The 18,459-nt window shown below is 39.9% G+C and overlaps 1 protein-coding gene across 1 annotated transcript in view; it reads right to left on the bottom strand.

Moving 5' to 3' along the window:
- LOC126331023 (piwi-like protein Siwi) overlaps positions 1 to 12,107 on the bottom strand; it is a 242,412-nt gene extending 230,305 nt beyond the window's left edge. Inside the window, 2 exon segments of the mRNA XM_049996440.1 lie at positions 8,856 to 8,976; positions 12,020 to 12,107. Coding sequence (XP_049852397.1) covers positions 8,856 to 8,963 — 108 coding nt within the window. The 5' untranslated portion in view covers positions 8,964 to 8,976; positions 12,020 to 12,107.
- Between the last annotated feature and the right edge of the window lie 6,352 nt (positions 12,108 to 18,459).

Genomic DNA, 18,459 nt, shown 5'->3' with positions numbered 1-18,459 from the left:
GTTTGTTTGATCTGTGCAAGAGTGTCACAGAGTTACTGAAGGAACTGAATTCAAATACTCTTGAATATAGACACGAAATATCCTAAGAAAGCCTAGTATCAAAGTCTCAAGAACTGACTTTGAATGACCCCCTACTTATCGCTCATGTAGGGATCATGAGGACACGATTAGAATAATTACTGCACGCACAGAGGCAGTCAAAGAATCATTCTTCCTTCATGCGATACGGGAATAGAATGGGAAGAAACCACAATAACTGGTACAGTAGGAGGCACCCTCTGCCATTCACTCACAGGTGGTTTGCAGAGTACAGCTGTAGATGTAGAAGAAACATGCTTGAAGTTCTCGGAGAATATAGATACAGCGATAATGAATAGCTCAGTAGGTAGTTCAGTTGAGGTGGAATAGATGTCTCTATAAAGGGCAATCATAGAAGTTCGAGTAAAACAATTAGGTGCACGCAATGCAACTGCAAAGAAACCAGATGAAGCACCTCTGCTGACTGACAAAAGGAAATACAAAAATGTGATGGTAAATTCGGAAATACAGAAATTCAAGTCACTCAGGAATGAACTAAATAGGAAGGCAAAATGGCTGCATAAGAAATGTGAAGAAATCGAAAAATAAATTGTCAGAACAGCAGTCTCAATATACAGAAAAGTCAAAACCTTCAGTGCAATTAAAAATAAGAGTGCTAATATTAAGAGTGCAATAAGAATTCCACTGTTAAATGCTGAGGAGGGAGCAGAGAGTGTAGTGGAACTGACTGATAGAGCCCATTTTGTTATGAGATATTATACGCTAATTAAAGTTGTTTTTGAAAACCATTTACTCAAGGTGTTGTTCAGCGATAGCTGGCTCATGCTATGCGTTGGATTAAACCTTGGTTGCTATTCTGTGTTTAGTCTCTCGCAGTTATCGCGATTCTGCTGTTATCCTCTCTTTCCGCGGGTGGCAGCTGCGGTGTGTATCGATATTCGCACCCTGGACTAACTTTGGCTTGGCACTTATAGCTTTTGGCTGGGCCGTGTTTCACCAGATAGTTGGTTGGCATGCAGCAGCGAGGAAATTTCCGCAGCACATAAGTTTTGCCAGGCCCACTGGCGGCCTCTATGTGGTGTCGGAGTGTGTAGTGCTGTTCCCATTGATACGACGTTCATGGCTCACCTATCCTGGACATGAAAGTTGAGTTTGGAGTTAATCTACTGGAAAGTCAAAACTGTTCACATCGTGTCATTTGGAGCTCGTTGTTGGCTGTTGGGATATTCCCTTGAGCAACAACATGCATTTTCAAATTGGCAAATTTTAGCCACCCTCCGCTGGAAATTAACTATACTCGGCTATTTGAATTGAAGTGCACCAGCGGAATCTTCTGCCATGTGGCTGTTAACATTGAGTTTATCTGCCCTGGCCATTGATATAAATTCAGGCAGTGTATTTTACTCATTGTGTTGTCGCTGCCCAGTGTGGTATGTAGTTTGACAGCTCAATGTAAAATTGGTTGTTCCATTGAACTCCCTGTTGTGTGCTGGTCGGGTGAAGCGGAGGTTATCTTGTCGGTGGGTCCGTTGACTGTCGGTTTGGTTGTCGTCGGATCAACAATGGTTTGGCTGACTACCTGTCTCACCTAAGCGAGCATTAGTGTTTGAATTCCAGGCTCACCCTCGGAACTTCTGAGCGCCCTTGTGTGTATTGCCTTTCCCTGTTTGTTCTTTTTGTTTGTACTTGTATGGCTTCTAGCCAATTTTTAGATTAAGGTTGTTTTGCCCTTAAGGCATCAGATGGTTTGGGCCTTCAGCCTAATTTTAAAACTGTTTTACATATAGCCTTTGGCATTTTTAAAATTAATGTTATTGAGTCTTAAGTGTTGGGCCTTCAGCCGAATTCAAATTTACGTTGTTTTGCTCTTAGAGTGTCAGATTCTTGGGGCCTTCAGCCGATTTTGAATTAAAGTTGTTCTGCTCTTAAGGTGTTAGATGGTTTGGGCTTTCAGCCTAATTTAAGAACTGTTTTACATAAAGCCTTTGGCAGTTTTAGAATTAATGTTATTGATTCATAAGTGTTGGGCCTTCACCCAATTTTGAATTTAAGTTGTTTGGTCTTAAAGTGTCAGATTCTCTGGGCATTCAGCTTAATTAAGGAGCTGTTCTAAGATAAGGCTTTGCCTTTTAAATTTCTGATTTTGGTTGAGCCTTAAGTTATTGGCTTTCAGCCATTTTTAAATTTAAGTGATCTTGCCCTTAAGGCATGAGATTGTACAGCACATTCAGCCACTAATTAAGTTCCAAAACTAAAGCTACTTGTTTTTTTTTTTTTTAATTTCTTGGCTCTTGTAATTTTTATCAAATAAAAGGTTGTATGTTCGAGTGTAACTGACAGCCGCTTATTTTGGCCCCTTTCCACAACTTAAACTACCTGTCCTGTCCTGTGGGTTTAGCAGTACGTCTCAGTTGCGATCAATACAAATTTGAAAGTGTGTACATTTAAATTATGAATTTTATTACTTCTAAAATTTTGACTTGCATTATTTATATGTACAATTTTGTCACTCATATTATTATTGTCACTGAATCATCCTTTATGCTATTTGATATGTTTTCATGTAACTTAAAAATGCAGTATCAATAATCGATACAGAAATCGTAAGTTCTTTGTTGATATGACTCTGTGATATTAGGTCAGCAATGTTATTTTGGCCACTTGCATTTTGGCCTCAGTCGAAAGTTGTAGTTTTTATGTGTGTTTCTTGATAAATGTGTGGTGTCCACAATGCACATGGTACTTTACTTTTTTGATGCGAGATTGTAAAATTTACTAAATTACTTTCGATTTCAAAGGTCTGACAATAAATATGTGTTTCTTCTAAACAAAGAATCGTGGAATCCTGCTCCATGATTTCGGTAGTCTCACAATACAAAAACCTGCACCTTTTTCACCCAGAGCAGCAAAGGAGTCAATGATCACCAAGACAACAAAGCAATAGGTACAACGGATATTCAGCAGCATCAAGATGAGTGACATCATGATCATCTCTACAAATTACTTTACATCCATTATCCACACCGTAACTGTGTCTTTAAGCAAACAACTTTGAATCATAGTAGAGGGGGTCCATGATAATAGGTAGAGAGAGTACACTGCAGGCCATTGTGAAGGGAAGACTTGTGTGATGACATAGTAGAAGAAGAAACAGGAGTCGATATAAAAGGGACAGAGTATCCAGTATAAGAATCAGATTTTAAAAGACTTAAGATCAAATAAGGCAGAAGGGGCTGATAACATTCTGAAATGATTGGGAGTTGGTGTGTAGAATGTATGAGATTGGTAATATACTATCAGACTTATGCAAAAACATCATCCACATAACTCCGAAGACTGCAAGAGTTGACAAGTGTGAGAATTATCACAAAGTCAGCATAACAACTAGTACATCCAAGTTGCTAACAAGAATAATATACGAATGGAAAAGACAAGTGAGAATGATAGGTTAGAAGACAATCAGTTTGGCTTTAGGAAAGGTAAATGCCCCAGAGAAGCAGTTCTGCTGTTATGGTTGATAAAGGAAGCAAGGCTGAATTAAAATTGAGACATGTTCACTGGATCTTTCAATGTGGTAAAAGCGTTCAATGACATAAAATGGTGAAAATTGTTCAAAATTCTGAGAAACATAGGGGTAAGCTACGGGGAAAGACAGATAATATACAATATGTACAAGAAACGAAGGAAAAATAACTCTGTAAGACCAAGAACGAAGCACTCAAATTGAGAAATGTGTAAGGCAGGGATGTAGTCTTTTGCCCCTACTGTTCAATGTATACATTAAAGAAGAAATGACGGAAATAAAAAGTTCAAGAGTGGGATTGAAATTCAGTGTGATAAGATTACATGATGACATTGCTCTCCTCAAATGAAGAATTACAGGATGTGTTGAAGTGTTTCTAAGAATGTACAGAACATGCAGTGAGAGTAAACTGAAGAAAGAGGAAAGTAATGAGAAGTAACAGAAGTGAGAACAGTGAGAAATTTAACACCAGAATTGGAGATCATGAAATAGACAAAGTTTAGGGATTCTTCTACCTAGACAGCAGAATGACACATGAAGGGCTTATTTCAATAGTGGCATAGGTCCATTTTTGTTCATTTTGATATACAGAGTCCCAAAGTGAAATCAGCACTGAAAAATCTGCAGTTGAGATACCAGAACTATTCAAGCATATGGCTTCTTGCTAGAGATGAACCTTTCTTTCTGTTTGTTTGGATCATTAATTTCAGAAGCATTATAGGCAGAAAAGAGGAGGTAATGGACTTATACCACTATTGAAATAAGCCCTTCACATGGTTGATGGAGCAAGGAGGACATAAAAAGCAGTTTAGTACTGGCCAAAAGGGCCAAGAGAAGTCTAATACTATCAAACATAGGTCTTAATTTGAGGAAGAAAGTAATGAGAATGTAAGTTAGGAGCATCGGCATTGTATGGCAGTGAGACATGGACTGTGAGAAAACAAGAACTGACAAAAATTGACAATTTGAGATGTGATGCCTCAGAAGAATTTTGAAAATTAGATGAGCTGATAAGGTAAGGAATGAGGAACTTCTCCACAGAATCGGTGAGAAAAGGAACATGGAAAACCCTGACAAGAAGAAGGTACAGGATGATAACACATCTATTAAGACTCCACGGAACAACTTCCACGTACCGAGAGGGAGCTGTAGATGGTAAAAACTGTAGAGGAAGACAGAGACGAATACATCCAACAAATAATTGAGGATATAGCTTGCAATTGCTACTATTGGATGGAAAAGTGGGCACAGGAGAGGAATTCATAGCACGCCACATCAAACCACTCAGTAGACCGATGACTGGAAAACAAAGAAGAAGATCTGGCAGACAGTGTTAGCAGCAATCTGCAGCTGTTCGCTAATGATGCTGTGGAGTAGGGGATGGTGTTGTTGTTGAGTGACTAGGAGGATACAAGATGACTTACAAAAATTTCTAGTTAGTGTTATGAATGGCAGCTAGCTCTAAATGTAGGAAAATGTAAGTATCTGGGAGTAATTTACACAGCAATATGAAGTGGAATGAGCACGAAAAGACTGTAGTGGGGGAAGCGAATGGTGGACTTTGGTTTATTGGGAGAATTTTAGCAGTGTGCGGTTCACCTGTAAAGGAGACTGCATACAGGAGACTAGTGTGACCCACTGTTGAGTACTATTCAAATGTTCATGATCTGCACTAGGTCAGATTAAAGGAAGACTTCAAAATAATTCAGAGGTGGGGTGGTAGATTTGTTTACCGGTAGGTTCAAGCAACACACAGTTACCACAGACATTCTTCAGAAATGCAAATGGGAATCCCTGGTGGGAAGATGGTGTAGGAGCACTACTAAGAAAACTGAAAGAACTTGGATTTGAGGCAGACTGCAGAATGATTCTACTGCCACCAATGCACATTTTGCATGGAACCATGGAGATATGATAAGAGATTAGGGCTTGAAAACATAGTGTCCTATGATGTAACAAAGTATGAGGCGGTTGTGGTTGATCAAAGACTCATAAAAATACTACACAGGTCGCATGAAGGTGACAGCTAACGCATGATTTCTTCAAAACCTTAGCATGGTGGCAATAAATGTATGTGTCATCCATGTAACAGTAACAAACAAGAAAATTTAAAGAACGTTCATACTTCTGCTGGTGAATGAACTCAAGGGAATGAAAGAGCAAGAAGAACAGACAAAAGAAAAGGATATGGGACCAGAATTATCTAGAAAGCAGACAAAGTGTCAAATCAGCCTCTGAAAAGGCCACAAGATGCATGACAACTGTGAAAAATGGAACAAGAATGGTGTGCAGAAAATGTGGATGTCAACAGAAATCAACTGTGTTAAGTGCATCTAGCAAACTCCAATGACTTGAGTAAAAAGTACAACAAAGCCATGTGTTTGAGGGCAATATGGACCATATACACTAAATGTGTCTAAAAGTTTCTACATATAGTGAATATATGAACACCTATAGTTTAGGAAACCTGTTAGTATGATTAAAGCTATGATGGTAAATTACTTTTTGTCGGGATAAGTAATGTAATAATTATCATGTTAAATAATTATTGTTGTAACTTGCAAAAAGATGGGAATTAACATACACTAAAATAAAGTTTTATGTGGAGTCAAAATGAGCCCTTTCTGGCATTTTAGGCATATCAGAAACTGCCATTCCGCAGTGAAATGTGTCTGTTGGCTGTTCAGTGCCTCCTCTGTATGGTGAATAGCAATCTATCATAATTCATATTGGTAATTACTCCTAGATACTTCATTGTGCAATTTTGCCTCCCAATGTGATACCCACAGGTGACTGTATCAGGGCACACAGAGTGAAGTATGTAATTTTCTTAATTTACCGCAGTGAACAGGAGTCATATGCATCAGCTTGGTGCAAATTTTAGGCCCTATACCAGTCAAAAGTACAAATTTAGTGGAAAAATTTTATGGATAATATGAGCAATTCAGTGAGACTGGCTGGATTTGCACCCTAAGAAAACTTCAACATCCATTGAGTGTGCAGTGTGAGCAACAAACATTCAACGAGAGCCCTAATAAATTGATGACACATGTGAAAGACTTCATTTTGCATCATGGAAGTTCTCCACCTCATTATAACTCAGAGATACTGAATCACATTAATATCAAACTACTGCTAGAGTTCAACTGGACATGCATCTAATAATTACTCGTCTTTTCTTCAATGGCTTCCAATAACCTGTTCTATATGCACGACACATTTTTTCTGAAGATTATGTCCCCTATCAAACTACTGCAAGAGTTCAACTGGATATGCCTCTAATAATAAGTCTTCGTTCCTTGAATGGCTTCTAATAACCTGCTCTGCATGCATGACATTTTCTTTCAGCAGATTATGTCAGTGACCACATGATTCTCTTGCAGTTATATGTAATCTGGAATAATTGCAAAGAAGAATCAAGAATGGAGTCACTGATACAGTTGTGGGATTTTGGAATCAAATGGTGAATGATAGAATACTTTGCTGAAGTGCTCAGCATCACAAATCATATTGCTTACTGATGTGACTTCTGACTGTCTTATGTTTGTGCTGATATCATTATTTGAAATATACTAATGAAGTCACTGATACCAGTTGTGGGATTTTAGAATCAAATGGTGAATGACAGAATACTGTGCTGAAGTACTAAGCATCACAAATCATATTGCTTACTGTTGTGACTTTTGACTGTCTTATGTTTGTGCTGAAATCATATTTTGAAATATACTTGGAACCGAAGGTAAATAATTTGGTGCCCTCATCAAGTATTGACTCGAACTGAGAACGCAGGAGTGAAATTCCTACCTCTTCTTACAAGGGAACCTCCCCATCGCACCCCCCCCCCCCCTCCCCCTCAGATTTAGTTCTAAGTTGGCACAGTGGATAGGCCTTGAAAAACTGAACACAGATCAATCGAGAAAGCAGGAAGAGTTTTGTGGAACTATGAAAAAAATAAGCAAAATATACAAACTGAGTAGTCCATGGTGAGACAGGCAACATCAAGGATAATGTGAGCTCAGGAGTGCCGTGGTCCCATGGTTAGCGTGAGCAGCTGCAGAACAAGAGCTCCTTGGTTCAAGTCTTCCCTCGAGTGAAAAATTTAAATGTTTTATTTTCAGACAATTATTATCTGACAAACTCTTATGTTTTCATCATTTTTTGGAGTGATTATCACATCCACAAGAAAACCTAAATCAGGCAAGGTAGAAGAATCTTTTTACCCATTCGTCAAGTGTACAAGTTGGGTGGGTCGACAACACATTCCTGTCATGTGATGCACATGCTGTCACCAGTGTCGTATAGAATATATCAGATGTGTTTACCTGTGGAGGAATCGGCAGACCTGTGACCTTGCGATCAAACGTTTTTGGTTTCCATTGAAGTGGCACGTCCTTTCGTCTACTAATCGCACGGTTTTGCGGTTTCATTCGCAAAACGGACACTAAACTTATTACAGTGAACAGAGACGTCAATGAACGAACGGACAGATCATAACTTTGCGAAAATAAAAAAGGAAACTTTTCATTAGAGGGAAGACTTGAACCAAGGACCTTTCGTTACGCAGATGCTCACACTAACCACAGGGCCACGGCGCTCCTGAGCTCATATTATCCTTGATGTTGCCTATCTTGCACATGGACTACTCAGTTTGTATATTTTGCTTATTTTTTTCATAGTTCCACACAACTTCTTCCTGTTTTCTCGATTGATCTGTGTTCACTTTTTCAAGGTCTATCCACTGTGCCAACTTATAACTAAATCTGAGGGGAGGGTGGGGGGTGATGGGGAGTTTCCCTTGTTAGACCTGTTTATTACTGTACCTACTGAATGTGTTTCCACTTAACATTGCTCTGAAAATAAATTAATGAGGCAATTGTCACTTATAGTTTCCTCATGGGTAACTACATTAATTCTTAACCTTAGGCCTACTATCACATATGTTGCATAACATGAAAACAATTTGTGTGCATTTACATTGGCTAGATATAGATTTGAATTTGTGCCTTCAAATTTTAGGGCCTTTGTCTTAAATTGACCACTATGATCAGCTAATTGACATGAAATGACAGACATCAGGCCCTACATCACCACCTTTGCCATGTAGCAGGCCTTTATACCTCAGTAAACATGTGTACAATGTACAGACAAGTGTCATTATACCGTACTGGAAAAATTTTAAAAAATTAAGGAATATGGTAAATTTGATCCTTGCAGTTATAAACCTTAATAGGTCACACCATCATTGCTTACCAACTGGTGACTAATGAAAATAAATAATTGCAAGGATACTTACGCCAGAAGTTCTTGTCCTTGTCAAAGCTTCTGGTGGTTTGGCTTCTATAGCCGGTCCCCTCGCTCGACCCCTGGCACGAGTTCTTCCTATGACACTTCTGCTCTCCATCGTGCTCAATTTCCTGAATGATTACAGTATACATATATCAATATGCAACACATCCATTTGATAAGTTCCCAAATCTTAGCCAGAAAGAAGGAATAAGTTACAAAAAATATGATGATGATGATGATGATGAGTCCCATACTCCGTTTACCGAGCGTAGGGGAGCGACGCGGGAGACCCGCGCCGCCATACTAGGCAAGGTCCTAGTGGAGGTGGTTTGCCATTGCCTTCCTCCGACCGTAATGGGGATGATTGATGATGATGATGAAGACGACACAAACACCCAGTCATCACGAGGCAGGTGAAAAATCCCTGACCCCGCCGGGAATCGAACCCGGGACCCCGTGCTCGGGAAGCGATAACGCTACCGCGAGACCACGAGCTGCGGACACAAAAAATATATAATATTAATAATCATTTGTTTATTTTCTTAATTTTAAGATACTTTTCTTAATATGGAGAGGCAAAACACTTTTCTTATAATCAGCAGGAGCAGAATAGTGTATCACTGACATTAAATACATAGCCAAAAGTCTATATTGTCTACCTCACATGCAATGGACATTAATACACTGTAAGTCAGCATCTACTGCTACATCTATACTCTGCAAAAGTCCTTGAGGTTCAAGGCAGAGGGTACTTCACACTATACCAGTTACTAGGGTTTCTTCCCACTCCATTCAAGTATGAAAGTGGGAAGAATAACTGTTTTAATTCCTTTGTGTGTACAGTAATTATTCTAACCTTATCCTCATGATCCCTACATGAGCAATACACAGGGGATTGAGGTATATTCCTAGCTGGTTCATGAAACTTTGTTGATAGACTTTCTTGGGATAGTTTATGTCTATCTTCAAGAGTCTTCCAGTTTCGTTCCTCTGTGTCACTCTCCATGGACCAAACAAACCTGTGACATTCATGCTGCCCTTCTCTGTATAGTTCAATATTCCCTGTTAGTCCTATTTGGTAGGGATCCCATACACTTGAGCAATGTTCTAGAACTGGTCATATGAGTGATTTGTAAGCAGTTTTGTTTATAAACTGATTGCACTTCCCCAGTATTTTACCAATAAACTGACGTCTGCCACCCACTTTACCCACAACTAAGCCTATGTGATCATTCTATTTCATATCCCTCCAAAGTGTTACACTCGGGTATTTGAATGAGTTGGCCGATTCCAACAGTGACTTTGACTGTCTTATAATCAGCATAATCATGGAATACTACTTTTTTTGTTTTGTGAAGTGCAAACTTTTACATTTCTGAACATTTAAATCAAATGGTCAATCTTTGCACCACTTTGAAATTTTATCGAGATCTGACTGAATTTATGGAGCTTCTTTCAGACACTTCATCATACATAAGTGCATCATCTGCAAAAAGTCTGAGGTGATTATTAATATTGTCCCCAAGGTCATTACTATACAACATGAACACCAAGGGTTCCAACACATTTCCCTGGGAACACCTGCTGACTTCTGTTCCATATGAACCACCCACCATATTCTCTTTCTCACGGTAGAAGTGCCAAATTATGAATTAGCACGTGGGTTACCTATGATGTTCAGGTCAACAACGTAGCTTAGGTTGATTGTTTTATAAGTGGATCTCTTTACAAATCACTTACAATGCCAAAATGTAGCAACTGATATATAAACCCAACTGAGTGATATGTCCCAAATTCTGCTGACAGTCAAACAAATTTGTTTCCTTTTCCAAATACAGGGCATTTAGTGGCAATGTTATTAGGTTCTACAAAACAAAACACATACCATACCAGTAAGGAAGACTCCAGCTCAATATTGAAGGTTACTTTTCTAGTACTACCAATGAAATTCTAAAAAAAAAAAAAAAAAAAAAAAAAAAATATGAAGCGTTATTGTAGCAACCATTAAATGTTTACTACATCCATACTCATTATGTGCTTCACAAGAATATTATTTGCTTTTGCCGAAAAAGTCAAGTCTACTAAAATATCAGAAGAAAATAAACATTACTGTGTTTGGTCCCACCTGTTTTGATTACAGGCTACCAGATATATGATAACATCTATCAGGGTTTATTTTTCGCCTGGCAATAATTTTGCATGTTAGTAGCAACATTCTGTAGGTAACAAGAGCACAAAGGCGACACGGTATATGGTACGATCAGAACATATGTAGATACTTACACGAGAAGATACTGGCATGTAAATGATGGAATCTTTGTAAAACATCTTTCGAATCTTCATAAAGTATCTTTTGAATATCATAAGATAGGCTTACTTAAATGCCTGAGCTTTTGTAAAGTGTCTTAAATTTCGCCTGAAGAACAATTTATTCTTTAACTGTTAATAAATACCATTTTTCACACGGAGGAAACAGAGGCAGATAAACATTTGCATTTACTATGCACCTGCATCTGGAAGAGCAGCACGTCATAAGTATCAAAGCAATTAAACTTCAATAAGATACATTAAAATTAACCTATCTATACTTAAAACACAAACAAAAATGCCCCTCCTGGTACCGGTATTAAAAAAATTGGTCTCTTCAATTTCAATACATTTAGGCTGTCGTTTCCTCACGACTGTGTGCTATATGCAAATGTTTTACACAGCTACGGATGATACCGAATTAAAATATTACCATAGTGAACAATATTCTAATTCCTCTCCCACTGTATTACGTACTCGGTGCTTTCCCTACTTGTAAGACCACAACCTAGTTCTTTGCTGTCTTCATCCGATCAAATCAGTTGGTTTTGCAGAGATTTGTATTATAACTATTTTGCCACGCATTAAAGACAAACATAACGCGGTCGAGGAAAATTAGAACCCACCGAAGTATGGATAACATCCTTATTTTTACTCAGTATGACAGCACCACCACCCAATACTTCACAAGGGCGTGGTATTGTATAATTCGGAAGTTAGTCTTATTTCTTGAAAAAAATAAAGTGGAACCGAAAGAAATAAAACCGAGACCGACAGAATCTCCGTGCTTGTAAAAGTAATGAGATAAAAGTTAAATTGTTCAGGAATCTACGCAGCAGAACATATAAACTAATGTACACGTACCTTCGGTCTCAAACCTGTATGAAAGACTGAGATTCGAGCAACGTGGATTACAAGTAACAGTTAATTCCTCTCGCAGCTCACTGTTGCATATTTCTTCAGGTAAAATAAGGTATCGGTACACACGTTAGCCTAAATAAACGCTTCTAAATGAGATTACAAATAAAACACTGATTCTAAAAGGCGAGATTCATACTGATTACACACTAGAAATGATTTTGGACAGTGTTTAGCTTAACAATCACGATGTCCTTTAACATAAGCAACAAAGACGATTGGATGTTCGCAACAATAAGAAGCCTGACCATCTCCACTGATTAAGGAAATGAAGAAAATTTGTATTAACTTCACATTACATTACAAAAAACCAATAGTTCAGTCTTCTATAGGAATTAAACGGGAAAAAGTTCAATAACAGAAATCATGTTATCTGGTTACCATGCTGAAATGCAAAGTACCTTTACAAGATTTCAAGAAAACAATGTGAGTTTTATGGGATGACAATGTAATTAATATCTCTTAATTTACAATTGGTATTAATACACGCTTTCACGAACGCTAATACTAATCTATACTACTAATAAATCTGCAAAACCATCGTGTCTGTCTGTCTACTCCAAAGTAGAAGACAAATTTTCACGAGGTTTTCGCAGATAACTTGAGCACAGTTAAGCTTTAGTTCGTTAAAATCGGATCATGGAAAAAAGATATAGTGATTTAAAGTTTTACTAATACTTTATCATTTGTCTGAACACGCTACTCTCCGAAACTACCAGGCGGACTTTTATGGGGTTTTGACTGATAACTTCAGCGTAACTAGGGCCTCTATACAGGCTGTATTTCATCAAAATTTTATCATGGAAAAAAGACATTCATAAATATTATAAAAATGTATCTATGTACGTTCCAAATCTCCCTTGAAACCACTGGACCGATTTCAACGAAACGTGGTACAGTATAAATTATCACTTACTGTCTGGAAAGAATCGCTGTGAGGGTAAGAACCAGCCAACTATAAAAAGGGTAAGGGTGGGGGTGAAGAAGAAGTGCAGGACATGACGCGCGAATACCCAGATTTTATTCATCGAGTATTTGAGCTGGAGAGCACTCAGTGTCGCGCAACGAACTTTTACAAATGATTTCACACCTTTGCGAAACTTTTTCTCGCGGACATCTCCCACAAAATGATGAGAGCAAAAACATTTTTCGCTTACTACATATTTTCTGTTCATTTTCGCGTCAGACATGACGTTTTAATTTATGACTTCTTTGCTAGTAACTGTATTTGCGTCATATTTAGTAGACAGTGTCCACAAATGCCGCTGAATGTTCCTACAAAATTTTGTACGGTACGGAGTGAGTGGGAGGAGGAGATGGGCAGAGAAAGGAAAGAGGAGTAGAATATGGAAAGAGAGAGGGGAAGTGGCAGATGGACAGAGGAAGGGGAAGACGAGGCGCAGGAGGTCGACAGAAAGAAAGAGGAGAAAAGGATGGGAAGAGAGGGGGAATGCAAGAGATGGACAGAGAGAGGGGGCAGGAGGACACTGACTAATAGAACTGAAGTAAATACATACAGGGGCAATGCTGGGTAATCAGCTTGTAAATAATATTAGAAGACAATAAAAGACAAGTGCTGAGGTGGTTCCTTTGAAAATTTTAGGTTTGTGCATAAATTAGTAGCGTCTTGTTGGTATTCCGGTTGCTGCAGGTTTATTTGTCGATCGTCATTTTTTATTTGTAATTTACTGTTGCTATTTGAGTCTACATAATGTCATTTTGTCTTTTGAAGATAGTGAGTGAAGCTGTGGACGGTAGAAAATGGAGTACCAACTGGAGCTGTGCACGGTAGAACATGGGAGTACCAACTGGAGAAATCGGAACATTTCAGACATAGTCTGCTGTTTGAGTTCAATAGCGGGGTGACAACAGCGGAGGCAAGCAGAAAAATTTCCGCGGTGTATGGGGATAATGCCACTGGACAGAGCACGATAAGAAAATGATTTTTCTCGTTTTGAGAAGGATGATTTTGACATCAGTGACTCGCCACGTTCAGGAAGCCCTTCGCGTTAGATGAATATCGTTTTAATGCATTAATCCACAACGATCCACACGAGTGTACTCGACAACTGGCGAAGGTGGTGAACTGTGATCAATCCTCCGTCATGCGACACTTGCATGCAACGGGGAAGATACAAAAATCGGGTGTAAGGGTACCGCATGCTCCATGCCAAAATCACAGAAATCAACGGGTGCCATTATGTGTATCTCAGCTTACGTCTACTGTGTACTAAAGCGGGGACATAGAATCGACGGAGACGTTTCGTCCCGCCGTAGCCCTCAGTGGTTCACAACCCCACAACAGGCCACGGCAGTCCACCCACCTCACACCGAACCCAGGGTTATTGTGCGGTTCGGCCCACAGCGCACCCTCCCCCCTACCTCTCGGGAAGGTCTCATACCAGATGAGTGTAATTAATCTGTTTGCGTGGTAATTATGGTGTACGCGTACGTGGAGACAGTGTTTGAGCAGCAATCGCCGACATATTGTAACAGAGCCGGAATAAGGGGAGCCAGCCCGCGTTCGCCGAGGCAGATGGCAAACCATCGACAGGCTGTCCGGCACACCGGACCTCGACACTAATTCGCCGGCGGATTCGTGCCGGTGACCGTCACGCTTTCCCGCTCGGGAAGCAGTGCGTTAAGCCGTCGGCAAACGGGCCGTGCTGTCGAACGTTAACGTTGAGCGTGCCAAGTTCAACGTGCTGCTGAAGGCTCAGGAACGATGCTACTTGTGCATACGGTACGTGGGCCCCAACGTGGTATATGCGATCGCAAATCACTCCAGCGGCAGTTTGAGGGATGTTTCTAGTTCGTAAATCACACTGTTTACTAAACGAACTCGCGTAAAATCCCCACGTTACCTCTATTAAAACGCACATTTCCTACGTCGTTCACGAAAAGGAAAGTACCATATCCTATCAGTAGGACGCAGGCCTATAAAAGTTCCATTACAAACAGCGCGGTACAAATTTGGAATACTTCTCCGCATAAGATAAACATTATTTCATCATTCCCAGATTTTAGTAAAACCCCAAGGTCAGTCTTACTTGATGACTGTTCCTACCCAGTAGCAGAATCTTTGTAACATGTGAATTGAGAATCGTAAAAGAAAAAGGAGCAAAATATCTTTATACAAGTAGCGCAAGCTGTCCTGTAGATTAAGCCAATCGAACAAAGTCACCCATCAAAAAAAGGTGAACTTATATTTACATAACAACAAATATTATAGCAAATACTTATATTAAACTAATAATAAAGTATCAGAACCTAATAAAAACGCGAATGATAGAAAAAAAAATTGGAAGTGTTAAGACGCGAACCACCGCCTCAACAAAAACTCATTAACGGACAGGCGCTACTCATTATTATAATTCATTTTGTTCGTTGTTGATCGTTGTCTTTGGTCGTTGCGGACGTCACATGACTTCCGTTTTTTTTTCTTTAAACCTCATTTTGTTCGTTTTCTTTCGTTGTATTTGCTCAGGGCGGACGTCGCAAGACACCCGTTTCAGTTCGTCGTTGACCCATTAAGTCAGTTTTTTTTATTTTTATTATTACAGAGGGCAGCTAACCCTCTGACCGAACACGTTGAGCTATCGTGCCGGCTTTTTTGTTCTATATTGTTCGCTGAATTTGTTAGGGCGGACGTCCGATGGCACCCGTTCAGGTTCTTGGTTGATCCGTTTACTCAATTTTTTTTTTATTACAGAGGGTAGCTACCCCTCTGACCGAGCACGCTGAGCTACCGTGCCGGCTCCGTTCAAGTTCGTTTATTGATTCTTCCACTCAGTTTTTTATTACAGAGGCCAACCAGCTCTCTGACCGAACACGCTGAGCTACCGTGTCGGCTGATCTTGTTCGCTTATGTTCGTTGCATTTGCTCTGGGCGTACGTAATAAGACATCCGTTTAAGTTCGTTGTTGATCGATTAACTCAGGTTTTTTTTTATTATTATAGAAGACAAGTAACCCTCTGACCGAACACACTGAGGTACCGTGCCGGCGTAAATCATCCTAAGGACAAACACACACACGCCCATGCCTGAGGGAGGACTCGAACCTCCGCCGGGGCCAGCCGCACAGTCCATGACTGCAGCGCCTTACTCCGCTCGGCTAATCCCGCGCGGCGAAACCAACAACATGCTCCTTGTACCTAATCATATGTTACCTCTTATTGGAAACTTTAATAGTAGATAATTATGTTACTAATTGAAATTTAATTATAACAAATTGTACCAAGAACAATGCGTTTTGGGTGGATCTTTAGTGTGTCGCTGGTTTCAAATAGCCTACTATCGTAATACGCAAGTTACAATAATTCTTTTGCCACGAATATGATGTTTCTAATTATTTTATTGTAACGAATCACACAACTAACAACGGGTTTTCCAGTGGTTCTCAATTTGCTGGTGCTCAGAAACGGCATATATACATATAGGCTTGAAACGAATGCCAATATGGCGCCTCGTAACTCTGTACTGAAGGGAGACGGCGTGCGTGTGACGTAGGTGGCGTTGTGCCATATTATTGGTCAACGCTCAGACGCACGCTCAGAATATCTGACATGCCAGATATCGCTCTGCACGTCCAGAAAGATTCCCGAACGTGCTATTCCACTCTATGACGTCAGAAACTCGGCACGCTCAACGTTCAACGTTCGGATGCACGGTCCGTGTGCCGACGGCTTTAGACCGTGCCGACCATTTCTATCTTGTATGGTTACTGCTAACGAGAAATGATATCTTTATGCTAACGTAAAGCGGCAAATGGTTCTGGCAGCACTTCCTACTGGTCGGTATCCGTTGCCGTTATCCCTGTCGCTTGCTTAGCTGGCTTGCTAGCTTGCTAGCTTCCCAAGAAAGTGGGCCCGGGTTCGATCGGGTGGGAGATTTTCTCCGCTTAGGGACTGGGTGTTGTGTTGTTATCATCATTTCATCCTCATCACCGGCACGCAAGTCGCCCAATGTGGCGTCGACTGAAATAAGACTTACACTTGGTGGCCGAATTTCCCTGGATAGAGGCCTCCCGGCCGACGATGCCATACGCTCATTTCCATTTTTTTGCCGTTACCCCTTCGCCTTTCTTCAAACGGATACTGCATTGAAACCGCTACTGGTACGTCTGTTTTTGTGGCGGGGCAGGATTGGAGTTCACTTTATATTCACATCTGCACCAATATACATACTCTGCAAACCACTGTGAAATGCATGGCAGAGGTACTCACACGTTAGGGTTTCGTCCCATTCCAATCGGGTACCGGTGTGGAACGCGCCAAGAATGACGGCTTAAATACCTCTATGCGCGCTGTGACTACTCTTAATTTGTCTACACGGTCCGTAAGGCAGCGATGCTTAGGAGGCTGAAGAATACTCTTAATACTGGTCCACGAAATTGTTAAGTAGGCTCTCGCGGGATAATTTGCATCTAACTGCTAACTCAGCTTTTTCGACATGACCCATGGGTGAGACAAATCTTTGTCCATTTGTGGCACCCTTGTTTGCAGACTTCCGATATCCGTGTTGTTCCTATTTGGCATGCATTCCACACACTTAAACAATATTCTTAGATGTGACACACAAGTGATTCTTAATCATTCTCCTTAGTAGACTGAAGTGATGTTTTCCAGTATTCAGCCAATAAGCCGAAGTCTGCCATCTGCCTTACCTATACTAAATCGATGTGATCATTTCATTTCCATTAATTTTAAAACCATTCGTTGTATAGGGAGGGGGAAGCCGTCTTCCCGCGGTACTCCCCCTTAACAAGAAACCTGTGCCGGTAGTAGTGGTTCTCAGAAAAAGTAATGTCTACTTTCTGACGTTCTCGCCTCCAGAATACGCATATGAAAAAATGCGGACATTTAACTTTTAAGATCTCTGCGACTTCCAGCTCAGAATTTTATCAATATAAACAACTAAGAATTTAGAATATTCTGTTTCGTTTACCCTCTTGTGTTATTCCTAATAGTATGACCGGGCCTTTTGCCCACAGAATTTTATGTAGTTGTTTTATCAAACATATGTGCCAGCACATTTCCGGATAATCACTTGTTAATTTTCAAAAAGATTTTATTACGTTTTCAAGTGTTCAAGTTCTCCACTATGTCCGTGTGTGCGCTATATATATATATATATATATATATATATATATATATATATATATATATACTTCAATATTGATAAATGTGACGCTAGTACATTCCTACTGATTGCTTTCCATTTCAAAACCATTTCAAAGATGCTTTCTCGTTGTGTACACTCCAATTTTTTAAATGCAATACTCCGTATTCTTCTCATTAAGTAGAGTGAAAAGCAGTCATCAACAAATTTTCTGATTGCATAATAGCTGAGCTTCTCTAGTAGAGATGAACTACACACTCAAATG

This window comes from Schistocerca gregaria, chromosome 1 (genome assembly GCF_023897955.1).
Source record: "Schistocerca gregaria isolate iqSchGreg1 chromosome 1, iqSchGreg1.2, whole genome shotgun sequence".
Lineage (NCBI taxonomy): Eukaryota > Metazoa > Arthropoda > Insecta > Orthoptera > Acrididae > Schistocerca > Schistocerca gregaria.
The sequence above is the reverse complement of the archived record's forward strand: the minus strand, read 5'-3'. Positions and strand labels throughout refer to the sequence as shown.